The sequence below is a fragment of the Helianthus annuus genome, chromosome 6 (genome assembly GCF_002127325.2).
Source record: "Helianthus annuus cultivar XRQ/B chromosome 6, HanXRQr2.0-SUNRISE, whole genome shotgun sequence".
NCBI lineage: Eukaryota > Viridiplantae > Streptophyta > Magnoliopsida > Asterales > Asteraceae > Helianthus > Helianthus annuus.
The window spans coordinates 22,193,116-22,210,956 of NC_035438.2; the positions used below are offsets into that span (position 1 = coordinate 22,193,116).

The 17,841-nt window shown below is 36.6% G+C and overlaps 2 protein-coding genes and 1 non-coding gene across 10 annotated transcripts; 2 read left to right on the forward strand and 1 right to left on the reverse strand.

Moving 5' to 3' along the window:
* Nucleotides 1-1,429: 1,429 nt before the first annotated feature.
* LOC110884493 lies at nt 1,430-7,381 on the reverse strand. Of its 8 annotated transcripts, none has more exons than XM_022132209.2 (9): nt 7,236-7,381; nt 5,937-6,052; nt 5,518-5,826; nt 5,175-5,400; nt 4,946-5,092; nt 4,393-4,517; nt 4,082-4,286; nt 3,758-4,011; nt 1,430-1,708 (listed from the first exon to the last, which is right to left on the reverse strand). In XM_022132209.2, the coding sequence occupies exons 2-9, from the start codon at nt 6,032-6,034 to the stop codon at nt 1,540-1,542; spliced, it is 1,533 nt and encodes a 510-aa protein (XP_021987901.1). In that variant the 5' UTR covers nt 6,035-6,052; nt 7,236-7,381; the 3' UTR covers nt 1,430-1,539. The 8 variants fall into 8 exon arrangements, with proteins under 8 accessions (XP_021987901.1, XP_021987899.1, XP_035830331.1 ...); XM_022132207.2 differs by having other exon boundaries at nt 5,518-5,829; XM_035974438.1 differs by having other exon boundaries at nt 5,508-5,826; nt 7,236-7,365.
* Nucleotides 7,382-13,259: 5,878 nt separating this feature from the next.
* TRNAM-CAU lies at nt 13,260-13,344 on the forward strand. Its single transcript is given in 2 exon segments — nt 13,260-13,297; nt 13,309-13,344. It is a non-coding gene; the product is annotated as a tRNA-Met (tRNA).
* Nucleotides 13,327-16,952, forward strand: LOC110884492 (guanine nucleotide-binding protein-like NSN1). The gene is made up of 9 exons (XM_022132206.2): nt 13,327-13,528; nt 13,740-13,984; nt 14,637-14,775; nt 14,877-15,050; nt 15,160-15,377; nt 15,461-15,725; nt 15,825-16,004; nt 16,122-16,333; nt 16,463-16,952. The coding sequence occupies exons 1-9, from the start codon at nt 13,510-13,512 to the stop codon at nt 16,820-16,822; spliced, it is 1,812 nt and encodes a 603-aa protein (XP_021987898.1). The 5' UTR covers nt 13,327-13,509; the 3' UTR covers nt 16,823-16,952.
* Nucleotides 16,953-17,841: the final 889 nt, after the last annotated feature.

Sequence of the window (17,841 nt, forward strand, 5' to 3'; positions counted from 1 at the left end):
TTTATATGATATATATGAGATGATCAGTTAACCGTAGCGAATACTAGGGGCGTGAATTTCTGACACGACCCGAAAACCCGACACGAACCTAACACGAAATTTGCGGGTTTAGGTTTAGTCTAAACGGGTTCGGGTCAGTTTCAGGTTGAACCCGCGAACCCGTTTAGGTTAGCGGGTCGGGTTCGGGTCAACCTGGTCGGGTTGGCGGGTTGACCCGTTTAACACATTTATACTATATTATATTTTTTACAATATATTTTATGTCATAAATTAAATGGGGTGTGTATTTTATGCAATGATTATAACTTAAAAAGAGAAATTAACATAGATTTTATAATTTAAATATGATATTATTATATACATTTGTGTTTTTTAAGTAAATTTTAATTTTAATATATTAATTTCAGAAAAAAAATAAAAAAAATTCGGGTTGAACGGGTCGTGTTCGGGCCGAATACAACATATACATATGTACATGTGTTGTATACTTACACTTGAAAGTTCTATGATAAGTTCTATCATTTTGCAGAATTTTAGTGTATACCGAAATACATTATCAAAAACACATATATACTCACAAATATTTTTTTTTTTTTTTGAACGGCAAATTTGGATCACTAACGGACCACTGAAGTATCATCGTGCCACCAGAGGAACCACCCGATCATATTCATCTCCACTAGGCATAATGCCACACCAATTCAGGAGGAAACCCAATAAACATGGGAAAACCCCCCTTGTGAGAATCGAACCCAGGACCTATTGGTCCCAAAGCCTTATCCCACCACCAAGATGCCACTAGGCTATAATGCCATGGGCTACTCACAAATATTTTACTAAAGATAACGCGAACCTCTTAAAAACGCGTCATATAAATGTTATGATATTGATATAATTCAAATTATTATGTCAGAAATTTTGAAACACAGACGATAACTATTATGATAGTAATAATGAATTATTACGTTAAAAATCCAATATTAAACATTCCATAATCTCATTTTAAGTTTAGTCTGTTGCTAGTTTTAATATTCAACACTCTAGTAATCAAGGTTTAGAACTTGATACTGACCGCATAAACCAATGCCTGGCATTTACTTTTTTTCATAGAAATTTAATAAAAATTGATGACTTTAAATTTAAAAACACCGACTTAAACCACCAACCCAACTAACCTGGCTGGTTTGGTTCAACTGTAGTTAGCGTTTTGGCTCAATATTACATCAAGACCAGCCTAACCAGTCCGTTAAGACCCCTATCTAGGATGGTATGAGTAATGAGACTACTAAGAACTGGTCAAATGACACCAAACGTAATCATACCAAGATATCGTGGACGTGATTGACTATACGTTCTTTCTTAATGGGGAGATGCATTAGTGAATAGTACTGTACAAGTGATTCCGTGGCGTAGAAGGCACTAAAAGACATTGTTCAAAAGCCAAATCAATGAAAAATGAAGGATTCCATTTTGCATGCATGCATACATTGTCCTTGATCTAAATCATTAAAACTGTCAAAAAGAAGCATAAATGAGAGCTTACTTCCACCTCAATGACTGCCTTATACCAGTGTAGATGAGTCCTAATGATCTCCCTATCAGACAAACCAAAAAGAAAGAAACGGCATCGCTGATTTTGGTAACAAGTGTCCTTACAAAGGGCATTGTAATATCAGCCATTTCAAGGTATAGACTAAAGTAGTACCTCCTGCAGCAAAAAAAAAAAAGATATATTATTATATTAATAATTAACATTACCATATAGGATACTCTAATTAATATTTGATATCTAATAATTGTCTAATGATATTATCTGATTTGTGTAAGACCTAAAAAAATAGTTGCAACAGAAACACGTCTCAAAAGTTTCCCAAAGTGTATTTTTAAAGCATAAAACCTCATTAATATTTTTTTAAAAGAAATTATTGAAATGATGTATTTTTTGTTATTATATTCAACACAATTATCATTTATAAATAATAATAAGAGTAAATTACGATTTTGGCCCCTGTGGTTATGACACTTTTACCCTATTAGCCTAAAAAGAAATCTTTTGACATCTGTACCCCCAACGTTACTTTATCTAACTATTTTGGCCCTTGCCACTAACCCCATCCATTTATTTGTTTATTTTATCTAACTATAATAAACCCTTTAACAAAAAAAACCCTTTGTGATCCATGTTCATCTTCTTCATTTCAGAATTGAAGGCTTGCAAGTCAAAGAATTTAGCTTTAATGGAGAAATTAGAACACAAAAGCTCGAGTTGCATAATTCACCATTATGTATAAATAAATTAGAGGAATCTATTACAAATATTGCTTTAGATTTCCAATGTGATATAGAAAGCATGAAGCTTGATTTATAAGTTGTTTTAATTTGGTGTTTTCGCCATTTGCGACGAACTGCTTCAGAACTGACGAAAAGTATTATCTTTCTGATAAAATTGATTGCTGAAAGTGCAAGTATTGTAGATATAATCTTTTCCTTTTCGCTAGAATTGAGAGCTTCATGTTAGTTTTGGTTATGGATTACTCGGTTTTCTTGAGTTTTTCAACTCAATAGTGGAGGTTTATACTTTTATGTGTAGCTAGGGTTTTGAACTTGGATGTTGAATGTCTGTTTCACTGTATATTGGATTACTCTGTCGTCTTTCAACCTAGAGAACAACACAAAATTGAATAGTGACTTTGAAATGATGATTCCTTTGTTCTTATGTACGGAGAGTTTACTATATCAAATTAAAGCTTCATGCTGCGTTTTTGAAATGTTGAATATTGACTTTAAAATGTTATAATTTGGTGTTTTCGCCATTTGCGATGAATTGCTTCAGTACAATTCAATTCTGAAATGAAGAAGATGAGCATGGATCACAGATGGGTTTTTTTGTTAAAGGGATTCTTATAATAGGGTGGGTGAATTGACATAAATGCCCCTCATGTGAGGGGCACATGACTAGTTTTTAACCAAATAAATGGATGGGGTTAGTGGCAAGGGCCAAAACAGTTAGCTAAAATAACGTTGGGGGTACAATTGTCAAAAGATTCCTTTTTGGGCTAATAGGGTAAAAGTGATATAACCACAAGGGCCAAAATCGTTATTTACTCTAATAATAATAATAATAAAAAGTGTAAAATGCTATTTTCATCCATGAGGTTTGGCCACTTTTGCAACTCTCATCCAAAGGTTTGTTTTTCCGCATTTGGATCCAAAACGTTTGAAATATTGCCATTTTCATCCAACTCGTTAACTACATCCATTTTTCTCCGTTAAATGAGTGGCATTTCCCTCTTTTTGGACATTTTTTATTAAAATAAAAACACTATAAGAAATAAAGATCTACCTTTGTTGGCTTTCTCCCCAGCGAAACCCTTTAATCATCACAAAAAAATATGTCTAAAAAGACGAAAATACCCCTGAAGCCCTGACTTAACGTTAAAAATGGATGGAGTTAACGAGTTGGATGAAAATAACAAGATTTCAAACCTTTTGGATCCAGATGGACAAAACAAACCTTTGGACGAAAATCACAAAAGTAGCTAAACCTCTTGGACGAACATTGAATTTTATTTTAAAAAAAGTGGAAAAAAAAATCTTTTGAGGATCAACCCAACCTATACTATAAAATTACCCGTCTTGACCCAAATCAGGTTTGACTCATTACCCGACCTGATATTATATCTATCCGCGGTGTAGTGGAATATTCAAAGAACTCCAGGTGAAAATGACAGTTGTGTATAGAAGAATTAGAGCATACCAACCCACGAGAGCCCTTAATTCTTTGGTCCGCTTGACAGGTACACGAACAGAGCTGATTACAGCAGCACATAAAGGAGACACCAACGGTCTAGATTTCCCTAGGCTAAAGTTCTTCAACCAACCAAACTTTTCAGTCTTGCCGTTGGTAGATTCTGTAACGGGTTGACTTTGGAGTATACGAAGGTCAAACCGATCCTCATACATAGATGCAACGGTCTCCATGTTCTGAACAAACCACTGGTTCAGTGACACCTGGCAATAAAAGATGTTAATTCCACTGGTTCACTGAATCATTTATATATATCAAATTTTGAAATTATACCTCGTTCCGTAACCTCTGAAGTGCTCGGGTAGACAAGTCACACAAATTCAAACCTAGGCTGTTCACTTCATTCGACATGTCACTGTCTACAGAAATTAGCTCCAAATAAATACTTGCGATTCCGTCAGCCAACGTGATGACCAAATCTTCCAACACATAAACCCCCCAAGAAGCAAAAAATTCATTATCATAACAACATCCTTCGCTGTGAACGCATACAGACTTGCATTAGAGCAAGGTTCGGTTAACTACAAGAATCATAAATGTTAAGTTGTTAATATGTCAATGCACAATGCGTCTTTCATTCATACCTGATAGAACCGAATCTAAGAATGTAAATTAGCTCGGAATATAGATCCTCCTTGCCTGACTTTTTAATGTTTTGTAAAACAGAGTTGTCGCTTTTTAACTTCTCAACTAGAGGAGTAGTGAATTCCTGATGGAAAAAATTTTGAAAAAAAAAAATAAGAGTTAATTGCCTGGATGGTCCCTGTGGTTTCACGTTTTTTCACGTTTAGTCCCCACCTTTTGAAAATAGCAGGTATGCTCCCTATGGTTTGTTATTTTGTTACTCAAATAGTCCCTTGAGTAGATGTCAGTTAGTTTGGAAATAGCAGGTATGCTCCCTATGGTTTGCATTTTGTTACTCGGATAGTCCCCTGAGTAAATGTCAGGGGACTATCCGAGTAACAAAATGACAAACCATAGGGAGCATACCCGCTATTTCCGAAATGTGGGGACTAAACATGAAAAAACGTGAAACCATAGGGACCATCCGGGCAATTAACTCAAAAAATAATTATAATATGAGAACTTGTTTTAAAAGCAGAAACTGTAGCATGTCATATCAGTTTTCCAATGTACCTTGATGGATTTCTTGTTCCTCAACAAAAGCTCTTCGTTCAGCCAATCAGTACATATAGACAGTGAAGATCTCTGTAGGATTTCAGAGAAAACTGTTTGTAGATTTTTTAAGTCTGCGGTTGAAGTGCTTCTAAAGATATTGTCTACCTGTAATCCAATTATTTTGTAATGTGACAACGAAAAAGAGATCCGACAATAAACCAAACCAATGTATAGAAAGAGCGTCTACCTCATTTTTAAGCCAGTTAAAGGAAGCCCACATCAACCGAAACCTGGGACCCACTGCAATGGCAGACAAACTTGAAGGTTGGTTAGCAGTTTGTCCTGATTCGATAACTTCTTTTTCAAGTTTGGTCCCATTTTCGATAGCCGTTATAGAATCCGTAAGTTTTCGTTTCACAGTATCCCACGAGAACTCTAACGCAATCTCACCATCCTTGTTATTCTTCATGGCACTGCACTTTTTGTAAGGAGAAACAAGAGATATAACATAAATGAGATATACTGCACACATAAACATATTATATTTACACACTAGATGAGTTTTTCTTCTTTCGGGTACCTTTGCTTACCTACCAGAATAGGAAGTTCCGTCGGGCGCCACGTCATCACTCAACTTTTTCTTTCCAGAACCTAAAAATGGCCCGTCAGCCGGTACAGCTACAGCCATATATGCAAGAAAAATACTAGTCATGAGAAGCGCTTGATCGGTTACACGAATCCATCCAAAAGAATCGCCAGCTGTGCTCATTAGAGTCCCCAAACAGTAACGCGTCACGTGATTTGCCTTCTGATAATGATTTATTTTCAAGTTAGTGAAGCAGAAGCTACCGGACTTGTGGATGGCCTGCATAGCTGTACGACAGCCAGCATAACACTTCCTGCTGATGAATAGCAAGTAAAATACTAATCAGAAGTCACGAACAAAATGATATAATATTGAATGTTCTGTTCTCAAGTAGCAAAAGACGTATAAACGGCCGAACAAGACCTGCGATTTTGAGCATATAATCCATTTGGCACGAAGCTTAGCTCGGTTCCAAGTGTGGGGAGCTTAATAAATGGCCGTACAGCAACATATTCTGTCATTCGTTTATTTTCCTACCTCTTAGAAACATAAAATTAAATATGTCAGATAATATTACGAAGAAAGTAAAGCATGTAGCAACAGACAAGTTCCACAGCACATCTGTAAGATCAACTGCCGGGCCGAAAAAAACAGAGAGAAATTGTATACGAATGATTCAAATCATGATATCTCAATAAAATCCACAAATATTGCACTTCAACTTGACATATCTTGAAAAAAAACAGTTACAAAAATCTTGCCTAAAACAGTGTCGAAATGCATAATGTGATTGTATTCACCACAAGTAGTGTAGTAAAAATCAGGATTAATTTCACCTGGTCGGACACTCGGACCTAAATCGAAAATCAGTCAAACTTCGGTAAAAATTTGTCAAAATCTAGTATTTGAAATCTTACTTTTTTTTTTTTGAACGGCCAACGAATCCTCCAAATGGGCTACTGGCGAAATTCACCACATCGGGATACACTCGCCTCCGAACCGGGGAAAACCCTCACCTAGGGCCGAAGCCCGTGAACACTCGCCCGAAGGCACGACAGTGCGGTGAGGTAAAACCCGCTCAGTTCAAGGATCGAACTAGCGATCCAATCCGATTAATATGTTTGAAAAAATATATATAACTTGTGAAAAATCATGTATATGTGTATACATATAAGTTTGAAAATTACATATAAATTTAATCTGATTATTCGTTAGTCAGTACCCCATAGCCCGACTAGCGCCTAGCGATTTATAACAAGTTAACAACAAGCTGTTATACACTTATACTTGAATTATACAAAGTTTCAAGTTTAGGCCTGTAATGTGGAAACATGAACTCTTATAGTGCCATCAAACAACAAGGTGATCAGTTAACTCAACAAACTTCCAATGAAATCAAATGAGCTCAATAGCTAACCAATCTGACCACAATTTATAGTCAACGCAACCAATGTGAGCCATTGCACAGTGCAGTTTAGCCAAACAAAATAAAAAATAAAATAATTAGACATTGTAAATCAACCATTGGTAGCATCAATCTGATTACTAAAAATTTACTAACTGAATTGAAAGCATTTAGCCAATTACAACAAAGTGGCAGGTAAAGGGGCAATTACAGGAGGTATAAACCCTAAGATCTGTTGACACTGAGCGCTGTAGGAACCCTAAATTTCTGGAAAGAAAGATGAACTCTGCACCAAAAAGGATTGGATATGTGCGTACCTGGGTCTTTGGGGTGTGCTAAGTGGTCGATGCACTTTCTCTCACTTATTTCTTTCCAAAACTAAACTAGACACTGACGGACCAAGGTTTAGTCATTTCATGACTTTCCAAAACCCACCCTGTTTGGAGCAAAACGGATGTCTGTTCGCCCAAGCGAGAATTGAACCTACGTCTCTATTAGAAAGGGTAAGTTTTTGACCACTAGACCAACATCTAAGGACTGATGACTTATATCATATACTATGAGATCATTTCGTTATTTATTTCTCTTTGTAACTTGCTTTCTCTAACTATATTTTGAGGTTAAATGATTAATATTGTTGGGGTAAATGATAGCACATAAAGAACCTTTTCTTCTTTTACATTTTGTGGGACACTGGGACTCTCATTGTGAGCCCTATCGAGACTAATGACGCTCTTTGCATAACTAATGACTTTTGGATTTTGACGGCAAAAAAAAACACAACTTGCATATAGGGGTGTTGTCGTTTATACATAGCCATCTTGACATGATTAACGTAAGGTGAAGAAACCCATATTAGCTCCTTTGCATTTCTAAAATATAGTGTGACAAACATCTTAACCAGTAAGATCTTCCCGTGTGTCAGGCACATGATCCTGATAAAAGAACTGTTGGTTTCTTTGCTAGAAGTATCAAATGTCATATTCATATTTGTGATACCTCGCTTGTATTATGCGAGGAGTGGGTGGTGTCCTCCCTTATAGTCATAATTATCCTCATCTCAGCATATATTAGCTTACGCTTCAAGGTGGGCTCACTAGGTATCAAGTTAGCCATTGTGACATTGTTCTTTTTCTGTTTTATGATACTATTTCACCCATATCAAAGACATTAAACTCCATGAAGGTCAAGTGAGGAACTACTACCAGGTCGAAAGTGATATGATCTACATTAGGCTTCCTAAGTCGAAGCTTTACTCATTACATGTATGGGGAAAATGTTTAGTGCCTGCTAATGTAAGTCTGCCATTCAGGTTTACCGAGAACTAGCAAGTTGTTATCAAACCTCTATGTCCTAGTGTTTTTTTTTTTTTTTTACTTTTGTCACTCTAAGTTGGGCTTATGTCGTCTATGTTACCTTCACAAACATGAAAAAAAACACAAAAGTAATAACAGGAACGAAGGGTTGGTCATGAGTTACAACAAAAGTGTGAGGAAAAGACAAAGGTAAGAGAGGAATAAAGGGTTGGTCATGAGTTACAACAAACAGGCACCTTCGGGTCAAAGAGAGCATGAGGAACGAGGAAGCAAACTTAGGAGGTGTTTGTTTTTTCTGGAAAGCTCTTCTTGTCCTCTTATGTCTGCGCGGCACAGACCACGTGCGGACGTTTGGGTCTGCAGAGTGTTTGTTTTCTCGAAGATATTTCATTAAAAAAACTCTGCGCGTCCTTTTTTGGTGCAGATGTTGGATGACCTATTCTAACCTCTTCTCCTTGCCCTAATATCAAAACACAGACATTAAACCCTAGCCCCTCTCCTCCACCCATCTCATCCATGTTCATTGTTACAAAATATCCTATTAGAAATTTTGATTGTTTGATAAGATGTTAATCATTAGTAATTTTATAAGGAAATAGGATTTGAACGATGAGTTGTTTGCAGAATACAAACAACCCAATGTGTCATTACATAATAGGCAAGTGAACATTGATGCTGATGAAGACGAGGTTGAAGCAAATGATACTGCATCGGATCAGGAATAAATGACAGTGTTACGAGATGAGATTGTTGAGCAGCTAATGCAAAGTATGGAATAAATGGTTTAAAAAAATGTTGTATGTTTTTTTATGAATATTATTTTAGTGTTGTATGACCATTATTCAAATTTGAATCTTGAAAAACTCTTTTAAGTTTAAAAAAATCAATTTATTTAAATTCGGTTTATTTCAGAAGCGTTCAGAAGTTAAAAAATAAACAGTCTTCTTCTTGCAGATTGCAGAGATTTGGTCCACCTCTTCTGCTACAGATGTCCGCAGATGTGGTCTGCAGACTGCAGACGTTCTACCTCTGAAAAAACAAACAACATCTTAGTGTCATGAGCAAGCACCTCATACAACTAACACTTGCAATGTTATAGTATTGGGGGCCATTGTCTCAAAACACACCCTCATTAGTCCACCTCACTAGTTATCTAGACATGCCATGTACATTTATAAGTTGAGTAATATATCTTCATGATAACTTGAATGTGCAACCATTCTTTGCTTGCCTTCAAGTCCATAATCTTCGTCCCACAATCCCTACAACTAATGTCGCGATATCATCCTCAGTTTGATTTCTACATATTTCTACACATGCCATGCTTTATATACAAATAACCATGTTGCTTAACAAAATGAGATTTGGAAGCAAACTTTTGTAACTCTCCATGCACAAGTCGCGTTCGACTTGGGTCTTTCATGTTAGTTTAGACAAGATGGAAGGACTCGCGTACACACCATCATTTTTAGGTTTACTATTGTGTTTGCTTCCATATCAACAAGCCTTTCTCAATCATGCAACTTAATTCCTCCTCCATAGCTAAGAGTCTAAGACCATGAAGATCCCCTAGTTGACAACCAACGTATGAGGTACATGATCTCAAATGGTGGTGAAGAAATAACGGGAATGACGACATGGATAATGAAAACATAGACATATGGGCCTACACTTGTTAAATGACGGGACCACACCCACCATATTTGTATATCATGGGGAAACTTAACTTCCAACACTCCTACAAATATGACATGTTGAAAAGCGCTAAATCGAGACACTTTTCTATATGAATAAAAAGGACCATGTTAGAGGACCTAAAACATAAATGATTTGAATGAGGAGCGTGTGGTGGAAATCAGCGATCAAAGTCGATATAATGTTCGTCTCCAACCATTTCCTTAACAAAAGGAGTTATGCTAAACCACAAGAAGGTTCAACACGTAGCATTGCCCATGTTGGATCGTAAATTCTAATACCTTGCTTTTAGTTGATTGAATAATGTTATAGTAGTAATAGTGCAACTTTTATTTAATCAACAAGCAATGTTTTACCCATACGAACTACCAAGAACACAATAATTTTAGAATCACAACCCGATTAAATAATAGACTTTGTTTGGTGTTGATAACCACTTTGCACCAATGGTACTAGTTAGGAATTTTCAGTTACAGTTAATGGGTATACTTTGGTTTACGTATGTGGTGTAGTTTATGTTGATGACTTTAGGCTTCACCATGCTCATGTGTTGCCTTTCATATTCAAACAATTTTCTTTTTTGTGCTTATTCTTACAATTTTTTTGAACTCAACCAATTTCTCTCCCTAATTTTTCCATCTATACTCTTAATCCTCTCTTACACGACTACTTATACAACATTGCCATTCTTGTAAAATTTTTATGACCTTACTTGATGCTATTATATTATATAGGATAGAGATCAAGAGAAATCTCATTTGAGTTGTGTAAACTTAGAGAACTCCTACTTTCCATACGAGTTTTACCACAATTTTGTTTTTTTACAAATGTAGACGAACATGTTATAATCACTCATGTATAGAAAAGATTGCAGAGTGGTGTTTTACGCCTTTTACACCAATGTAAAAAAGCTGTTTACATCAGCATTTACTCTAATGTAAAAGGTTTTTTTTTTTTTTTTGAGTAAATTACAAAACTCGTCCTTTATGTATGTCACTTATTACAAAGTGTGTCTTTTATCTTCAATAATTACAGAAAACATACTCGATGTTTGCAAACTCTTACAAGTTACGTCCTTTAGCCCTAATTCAGTTAGTTTTTATAGTTAAATCTGACTAAGTGGACCCCATATAAAGGGTATTTTGGTCATTTTACCTAAATGCTAAAACAAATAATCATTAAAAAAAATTAAAATTATATATGTAGATATACTTGTAAATATATACAGATCTCTCACTTCATACACACTTTCTCCCTTTAGAACCACCGCCACCACCCACACCATTACCATCCACCTCTGATCAAACCAACACCATCACGACCTCCACCGTCGCGGGGAGGAAAGCCGGAATGTCGCTCCGATGAGATTATCAACCAACAAAATAACTTCAAGTTTCTGAAATTTACCAAAACTCGCCGGAATGTCGCCGGAAAAGTTGTTTCCGGTGAAATCAAGATACCTTAACTCGGGTAAGTTACACAAACTCATCCGGGAGTTTACCACTGAGATAATTTTGAGCTAAATCTAAATGAACAAGTCTCTGACAAGTGGACAATTCATCGGGAAGTGTGCCGTTGATGGAGTTGTTATACATAGAGATAACTTGAGTCCGGTGAGCCGGTAGAGAACCGTGGGAAAGAGACCGGTAACATTGGCATTTGATAAATCGACCGCTACATCAAAACCGCTTCCCGCTTCCCGGAGAGTGAGACGACATGTTTTTTTAAGAAAAAGTGAAAGGGAACGTGGGAAACACAAATTGAGTGTTGGTTTTTGAAGTATGGTGGGAGGTGCGAAGGGGAGGAAAGCCGGCTCGCGAATGGCAATAGGGGAGTTGGTAGGAGACGCCAGAGTCGCCGACGAAGACGGAATGGTCGCCGTCGGAGAAGATGGCGGAGCCGCGTTTGATGGGTTTTTAGAATTTGGATCGGCTGTGGAAGGTTTTGAAGGCGGGGTTGTTAAGGTTAGGGGTGGAAGGGGGTTTAGGGGGAGGGTATGTGGGGATGGGGATTGGGGTTTGATGGTGGTGGAGGGTGGGGTTGGAGGTGGCCGGTGGGTTGGGGAGGTAGGAGAAGAGGTTGGGGTTTAGGAGGGAGGCTAGAATCACCATCGATGAATGGTGGTTGTGAATTGCAGTTGCAGAGGAGTTAAACAGAGTGTTCTTCAAGATCTGAATTTTTTTATAATTTTATTTTTTTAGTATTTAGGGTAAAATGACCAATATACCCTCATGTGGGGTCTATTTGTTTAGATTTAACTATAAAAACTAACTGAGTTAGGGCTAAAGGACGTAACTTGAAAGAGTTTGCAAACATCGAGTATGTTTTCTGTCATTATTGAAGATAAAGGACACACTTTGCAATAAGTGACATACATAAAGGACGATTTTTGTAATTTACTCTTTTTTTTTCGCTAGTGTAAATCAACACATACTTTGATTTTTCTATTATTTTTAATAAAAAAAAATATTTAAAGGCTTCTTGGCCTAGTTCTCGAACTTCCCACAAATTAAAGGAGTTTTCAATTGACCTTTTAACCCTATATACTACACATACTAATTTTTCGATGCACATTCACATATTAGCCTCATATATAATTCCAAAACAAAGTCATAGTATAACATGAAGTCATGAATTTTTCTATGCCCATTCACATATTAGCCTCATGTATAATTTTATATACATACAAAAGCCACGTGGTAGTAGTGTCAGGAAGCTGTCTGGTACTTCTTCATTGGTCCAGTCAAATTACGATTTTGTTCCGTTTAAATTTACAATTTTGCCATTGGTTTTGTTTTTCTTTCTCCCAGCCAAATTACGATTTTGCTCTCAGTTCAGATTTACAGTTCTACCGTTATTTTTGTGTTTATACAGTCAAATTACAATTTTGCCCACAATGTAAGATTACTGTCATGCAATTGTTTTAGTTTTTTTTTTATGACAAAACTATGGTAGTATTTTGTTTTTATTGTTGACTCGGTGTAATTTTTTTTCGTGTTAGGCGGCTGCCTCGCACACACTCATTTTGCCCCCAATTTAAAATTATAGTCTTTCTATCGTTTAGTTTTTTTTAGCAAAAATATGATAGTGTTTTATTTTAATTGGTTGACTTGATGTATTCTTTTAGATCGTGTTATAAGTAGTATGTACAAGTAACCGAAACTCATAAGTATATGAGAGAGAAATATTCAGTTTAGTTCCCGCAATGTAGACAGGGCAAAACCTAGTTCCAAAACAAAATGCATAGTATAACATGAAATGAATGAATAATAAAGCATCAACATTGATTTTTAAGGTATAAGTACCAAATAACGTAGAGAAATACCACCCGGGGTGGTGGCGCAGTTGGCTAGCGCGTAGGTCTCATAGCAATAGAGTAATCCTGAGGTCGAGAGTTCGAGCCTCTCTCACCCCATAAATCTTTTTCAAAAACCGTTGTTTCCTTTTTTTTCTTTTTAGTTTATTCGGCCCCTTTTCTTCAAAACCCTAATCTCCTAAATCCTGAAGCAACAAACAACATCCACGCCCCCAGAAAACCTTCAAAACCCCAACATCTGAAAGCTCCAAACCACCAATCGTAATGGGGAAACAGAGCAAAAGTAAGTCTTTTCACTTGTACATACATCTGCTAGCGTCTTCATCATATTCATTTATCCTTTTATCTGCTCAAATTCGGTTAAATATATACGTATTTCTCAAGTTTTATTGACTATGCGTTTTTTACACTTTTCATACTTAATTCAGTCCAGTGATTATTACTTTACTAATCTACATGTTCACGGACGTGTGATTTTCCATTTGGATTTGCAGAGAGTAAGAACAAAAGAATCACACTGAAGCAGAAGAACAAGGTGCTAAAGAAAGTAAAGCTACACCACAAAAAGAAGGCCAATGAGGCCAAGAAGCTTGGTATGAACAAAAAGCCTAAAGTTGACAAGGACCAAGGCGCGCCTAATGACTGGCCGGTGAAGGAACAAGATCTCAAGGCTGTCGAGGCTCGTCGGACCAAAGTTCTTGAAGAAACTCAGCAAAAAAAAGCTGCAACTAAAGAGAGGGTATTGCATATGTTTTACATTTTCAACTTTGTTACAACCATTGAGCTCATGATGATTGTTTTAAGTTGGAAGTAACATGCCAGTGAATACGCGTTTGCTCTTTATTATTATGTTTTTCCGTTGAGAACATAGTTGTTAAGGCCGGTGGATGTGGCTTGACGCCACCCCGCCACTTCAGCGCCTAGGCCCATTTTTGAGGCGAGGCGAGGCAGTTGCACTTTAAGTCGAGGAAATTGCGCTTTAATTCTCCAGATGATGGTTCAGGCGCACATTCTAGTGAGATTCCTAGATTCCGGATGGTTTCCGGCCAAATTCTCTAAATTCCGACAAGATTCTAGCTAGATTTCTACTTTTATATAAGGAAAACTACTTTTCTACACTAATACACTAATGCTTTTAGAACTTTTGGTTCTAAATAGATGATATATAGTTTTATATAATAGAATATGTTTATTTTATTTGAAGAATAGTATTCTTTTTCTAATACGTAATATATTTTTAACTTTTTTTCATTATGCACTTAATTTTTCTCAGGCCCTCGCTTTTTTTGCGCTTTGCGCCTAATCCCCAGGCGAGGCCTATACGCCTTGAGTGCGCTTAGCGCCTTTAATTACTATGGTTGAGAAAAGAAATGATATAAGTTGTTTTTCAGGTTTTAAAGAGGAAGCTTGGGCAGATGGATGACGATGACGACGACATCGCAAATCTGACCGAGCAGGTTTCTACTAAAAACCAGGATTTTAGAGAGGGAAACGTTCACGATGATTTTGCAGTCGCGAGCAAGACACGGGGTAAGTGGTCGTTTACCGTCTCATGGAATTCGCCCTTTTGCTAATACGTTCTTTCATTGTTGTGCTAGAATTTTATTTTAAAAATGGTGTTGATTGCACAGATAATTCTGAGAGGTCTTTCTACAAGGAGTTGGCAAAAGTTATCGAAGCGTCAGATGTCATCTTAGAAGTGCTTGATGCTCGGGACCCACTTGGTACGCGTTCTGCTGACATGGAGAAGGTGGTTATGAGAGCTGGTCCAGATAAACATCTTGTTTTGCTCTTGAATAAAATTGGTAAAATTTTCATTTATCCGCTTCCCATTATTAGAAGTTGAAACTCGAAATTGCATTCACTGTTCTTGTTTTGTATACAACTTAAATATGGACCTTGGATGGATATCAGATCTTGTTCCTCGCGAAGCTGCTGAAAAGTGGCTCACGTATCTTCGAGAGGAATTGCCAGCTGTCGCTTTTAAGTGTAGCACTCAAGAACAAAGGTCTAATCTGGGGTGGAAGTCCTCCAAATCTGCAAAGAAAACAAGCAATCTTTTACAAACAAGTGATTGTCTTGGAGCTGAAACTCTCATAAAGCTGCTTAAAAATTACTCAAGAAGTCACGAGGTATCGTTCTTTCTGTTCAGAAGGAATGGTGATTTTTTTTTTTTTGCTAGTTTTAGTTAATAGTGAGTTTTTTATCGTTACAGCTTAAAAAATCAATCACCGTGGGTGTGGTGGGCCTGCCGAACGTAGGTAAGAGCAGTCTTATTAATAGTTTGAAGAGATGCCATGTTGTCAATGTCGGGGCGACACCTGGACTGACAAGAACCATGCAAGAAGTCCAGTTAGACAAGAACGTTAAACTTTTGGACTGTCCCGGTGTTGTGATGCTTAAATCCGGGGATAATGATGCTGCTGTTGCACTCAGAAATTGCAAGAGAATCGAGAAGCTAGAGGATCCTGTGGGCCCAGGTAACTCACTTTTATCTTCCTAATACTTACATACGTACGTGTGTGTCTTGCATAACATAACTGAATGTTGTATCCGAATGGTTTATTGGTGGATTGCAGTAAAGGAGATCCTGAAATTATGCCCTGCAGAAACGTTAACAACGATATACAAACTTTCCAGCTTCGATTCAGTTGATGATTTTCTTTTTAAGGTAGCTACTCTCAGAGGTAAGCTAAAAAAGGGAGGTATAGTGGACATCAGCGCTGCTGCTAGAATCGTGTTACATGACTGGAATGAAGGTGAATATCAGAACTTTACATGCTGTTTTTGTTGAATTATTATATGTACGCATAAAAAGGTTGATTCCATCTATCCAACATAAACACGTATGCTTATTAGACCCGTATTTATTGTAGGTAAAATTCCATTTTACACGATGCCTCCAGCTAGAAACGACGGTGAGGTTATGGAGGCGAATATAGTTTCCGAACTTGGAAAGGAGTTCAATGTGGATGAGGTTTACGGCACAGACTCCTCGATTATTGGCAGCTTAAAATCTGTGGATGATTTTAACTCTGCTACAGTCATCCCCGATAATCCTGTTGCTTTTGATGAGACAATGCTCGAGGTTTGCGTTTCTTACACCTTTTTATTAAAATTTAAAAGTGATCTGCACTTAGACCATCTTTTAAATATTTTTATTTAGTTCTAGATTTTAGGCATAGATTTTTAATGGAACTTATGCTTGTTTCTACAGAACGAAAAAGTATCAGGAGGTCTAAATCCAGTACAAGGTATAAAGCATCGAGGGGAAGATGAATCTATGGCGGAATATAATGATTCAGAAGAGGTGACGGTAAAAAATTCAAGTAGCAGACAGAACGAAAAATTATATGCCGCAGAAGGTGTTCTAAACACAAAGTTAAGGAAAGCTGAAAAGAAGAGAAGGAAAAAGGCAAACAAATTAGCTCCAATGGACGGTGATTATGACTTGAAGGTTGATAATACGAGGAACGGATCTGCAATGGATGTTGGTGATGAGGGAGATGATGACGTGTCGGTTAACAATGTCATGAAGAACAGATTTGCTTTGCCGGATGCAGCTCTTGACGAGTAGAACTTTATATAGTTTTGTGTATTGTGGTTTGGTTTGGTTTACACCATCAGTTTTGACATGTTTATTTTTTGCTATTTGACAATCAAAAATTTTAAATTATATTGTAGATAACATGTCACAATGTTGGACCGCCGTAGCCCGTTGATACCGATAGTTTGCGCTGGATTTGAACCTAAGACAATTAGATGGACTCAGTCTCTTAACTGAATTGGTAAATTATAGGATGTAAATAGGTTATAAAGTTATTTGATAAAATCCGTAATTATTAGTTTAATGATTGTGAATGAGATAGAAACTTTATATAAGTATTTAAAAGGTGTAGGAAGAGGTTGTTAATGGTTTTGTATCATACTCGGTCTTCTGATTTGACCATGAAACTAAAATATTTTTCTCAATTCTAGAATGGAGAATTAAAGTTGGTTGAATGCTCTATTTAGCCACCAGATGAAGATTGATAGCCGCTTTTCTTAATTATTAGCAATGTTTTAAAAACCGGTTTTTATATCAAACCGGATTAGGCTAAAAAATGGTTCAACTGGTTGAACCAGGTTGTATCGAGCGGTTCAACCGGGTTGACTAGGTAACTCTATAATTTCATAAATTACAAACATCAACTCAAAAGTTAATCCAAAAATGAATGATTACGTATTAAAAGATGATCCAAAAGTAAATCCATAATAAAAAATAATCCAAAAGATAATCGAAAATTATTCAATTTTTCAACAAGCTCTTTTAAATGAAAGTGTACGATATGTTTAAGTCATTTGAGTGTTGAATATATCAACTATTTTCATTTCATACAATATTAAATAAGAACTTTTAGTTACGAATAATCATAATATATAAAAATTACATAAGATAAGTAACATATATATTGAAAATAAGTATCAACTCAAACTAAAATAACCCTGTGCCGGTACCGGTATTACGTTTCAAACCGGTATACCGGATTTTACCGCCGGTACAAACCTTATGCCGTTTCACTTATTTACCGGGGTGTTAACATCTGGAAACGGTAA

Coding starts and splice junctions, on each gene's coding strand:
- LOC110884493 (XM_022132207.2), bottom strand. CDS start 6,034: ATGACAGAATATGTTGCTGTACGGCCATTTATTAAGCTCCCCACACTT. Junction 5,093..5,174: donor TTAACTGGCTTAAAAATGAG/GTAGACGCTCTT, acceptor ATTGGATTACAG/GTAGACAATATCTTTAGAAG. Junction 1,709..3,757: donor TTAAGGGCTCTCGTGGGTTG/GTATGCTCTAAT, acceptor TTTTTGCTGCAG/GAGGTACTACTTTAGTCTAT.
- LOC110884492 (XM_022132206.2), top strand. Junction 14,776..14,876: donor AGTCGCGAGCAAGACACGGG/GTAAGTGGTCGT, acceptor TTGATTGCACAG/ATAATTCTGAGAGGTCTTTC. Junction 15,378..15,460: donor ATTACTCAAGAAGTCACGAG/GTATCGTTCTTT, acceptor TTATCGTTACAG/CTTAAAAAATCAATCACCGT.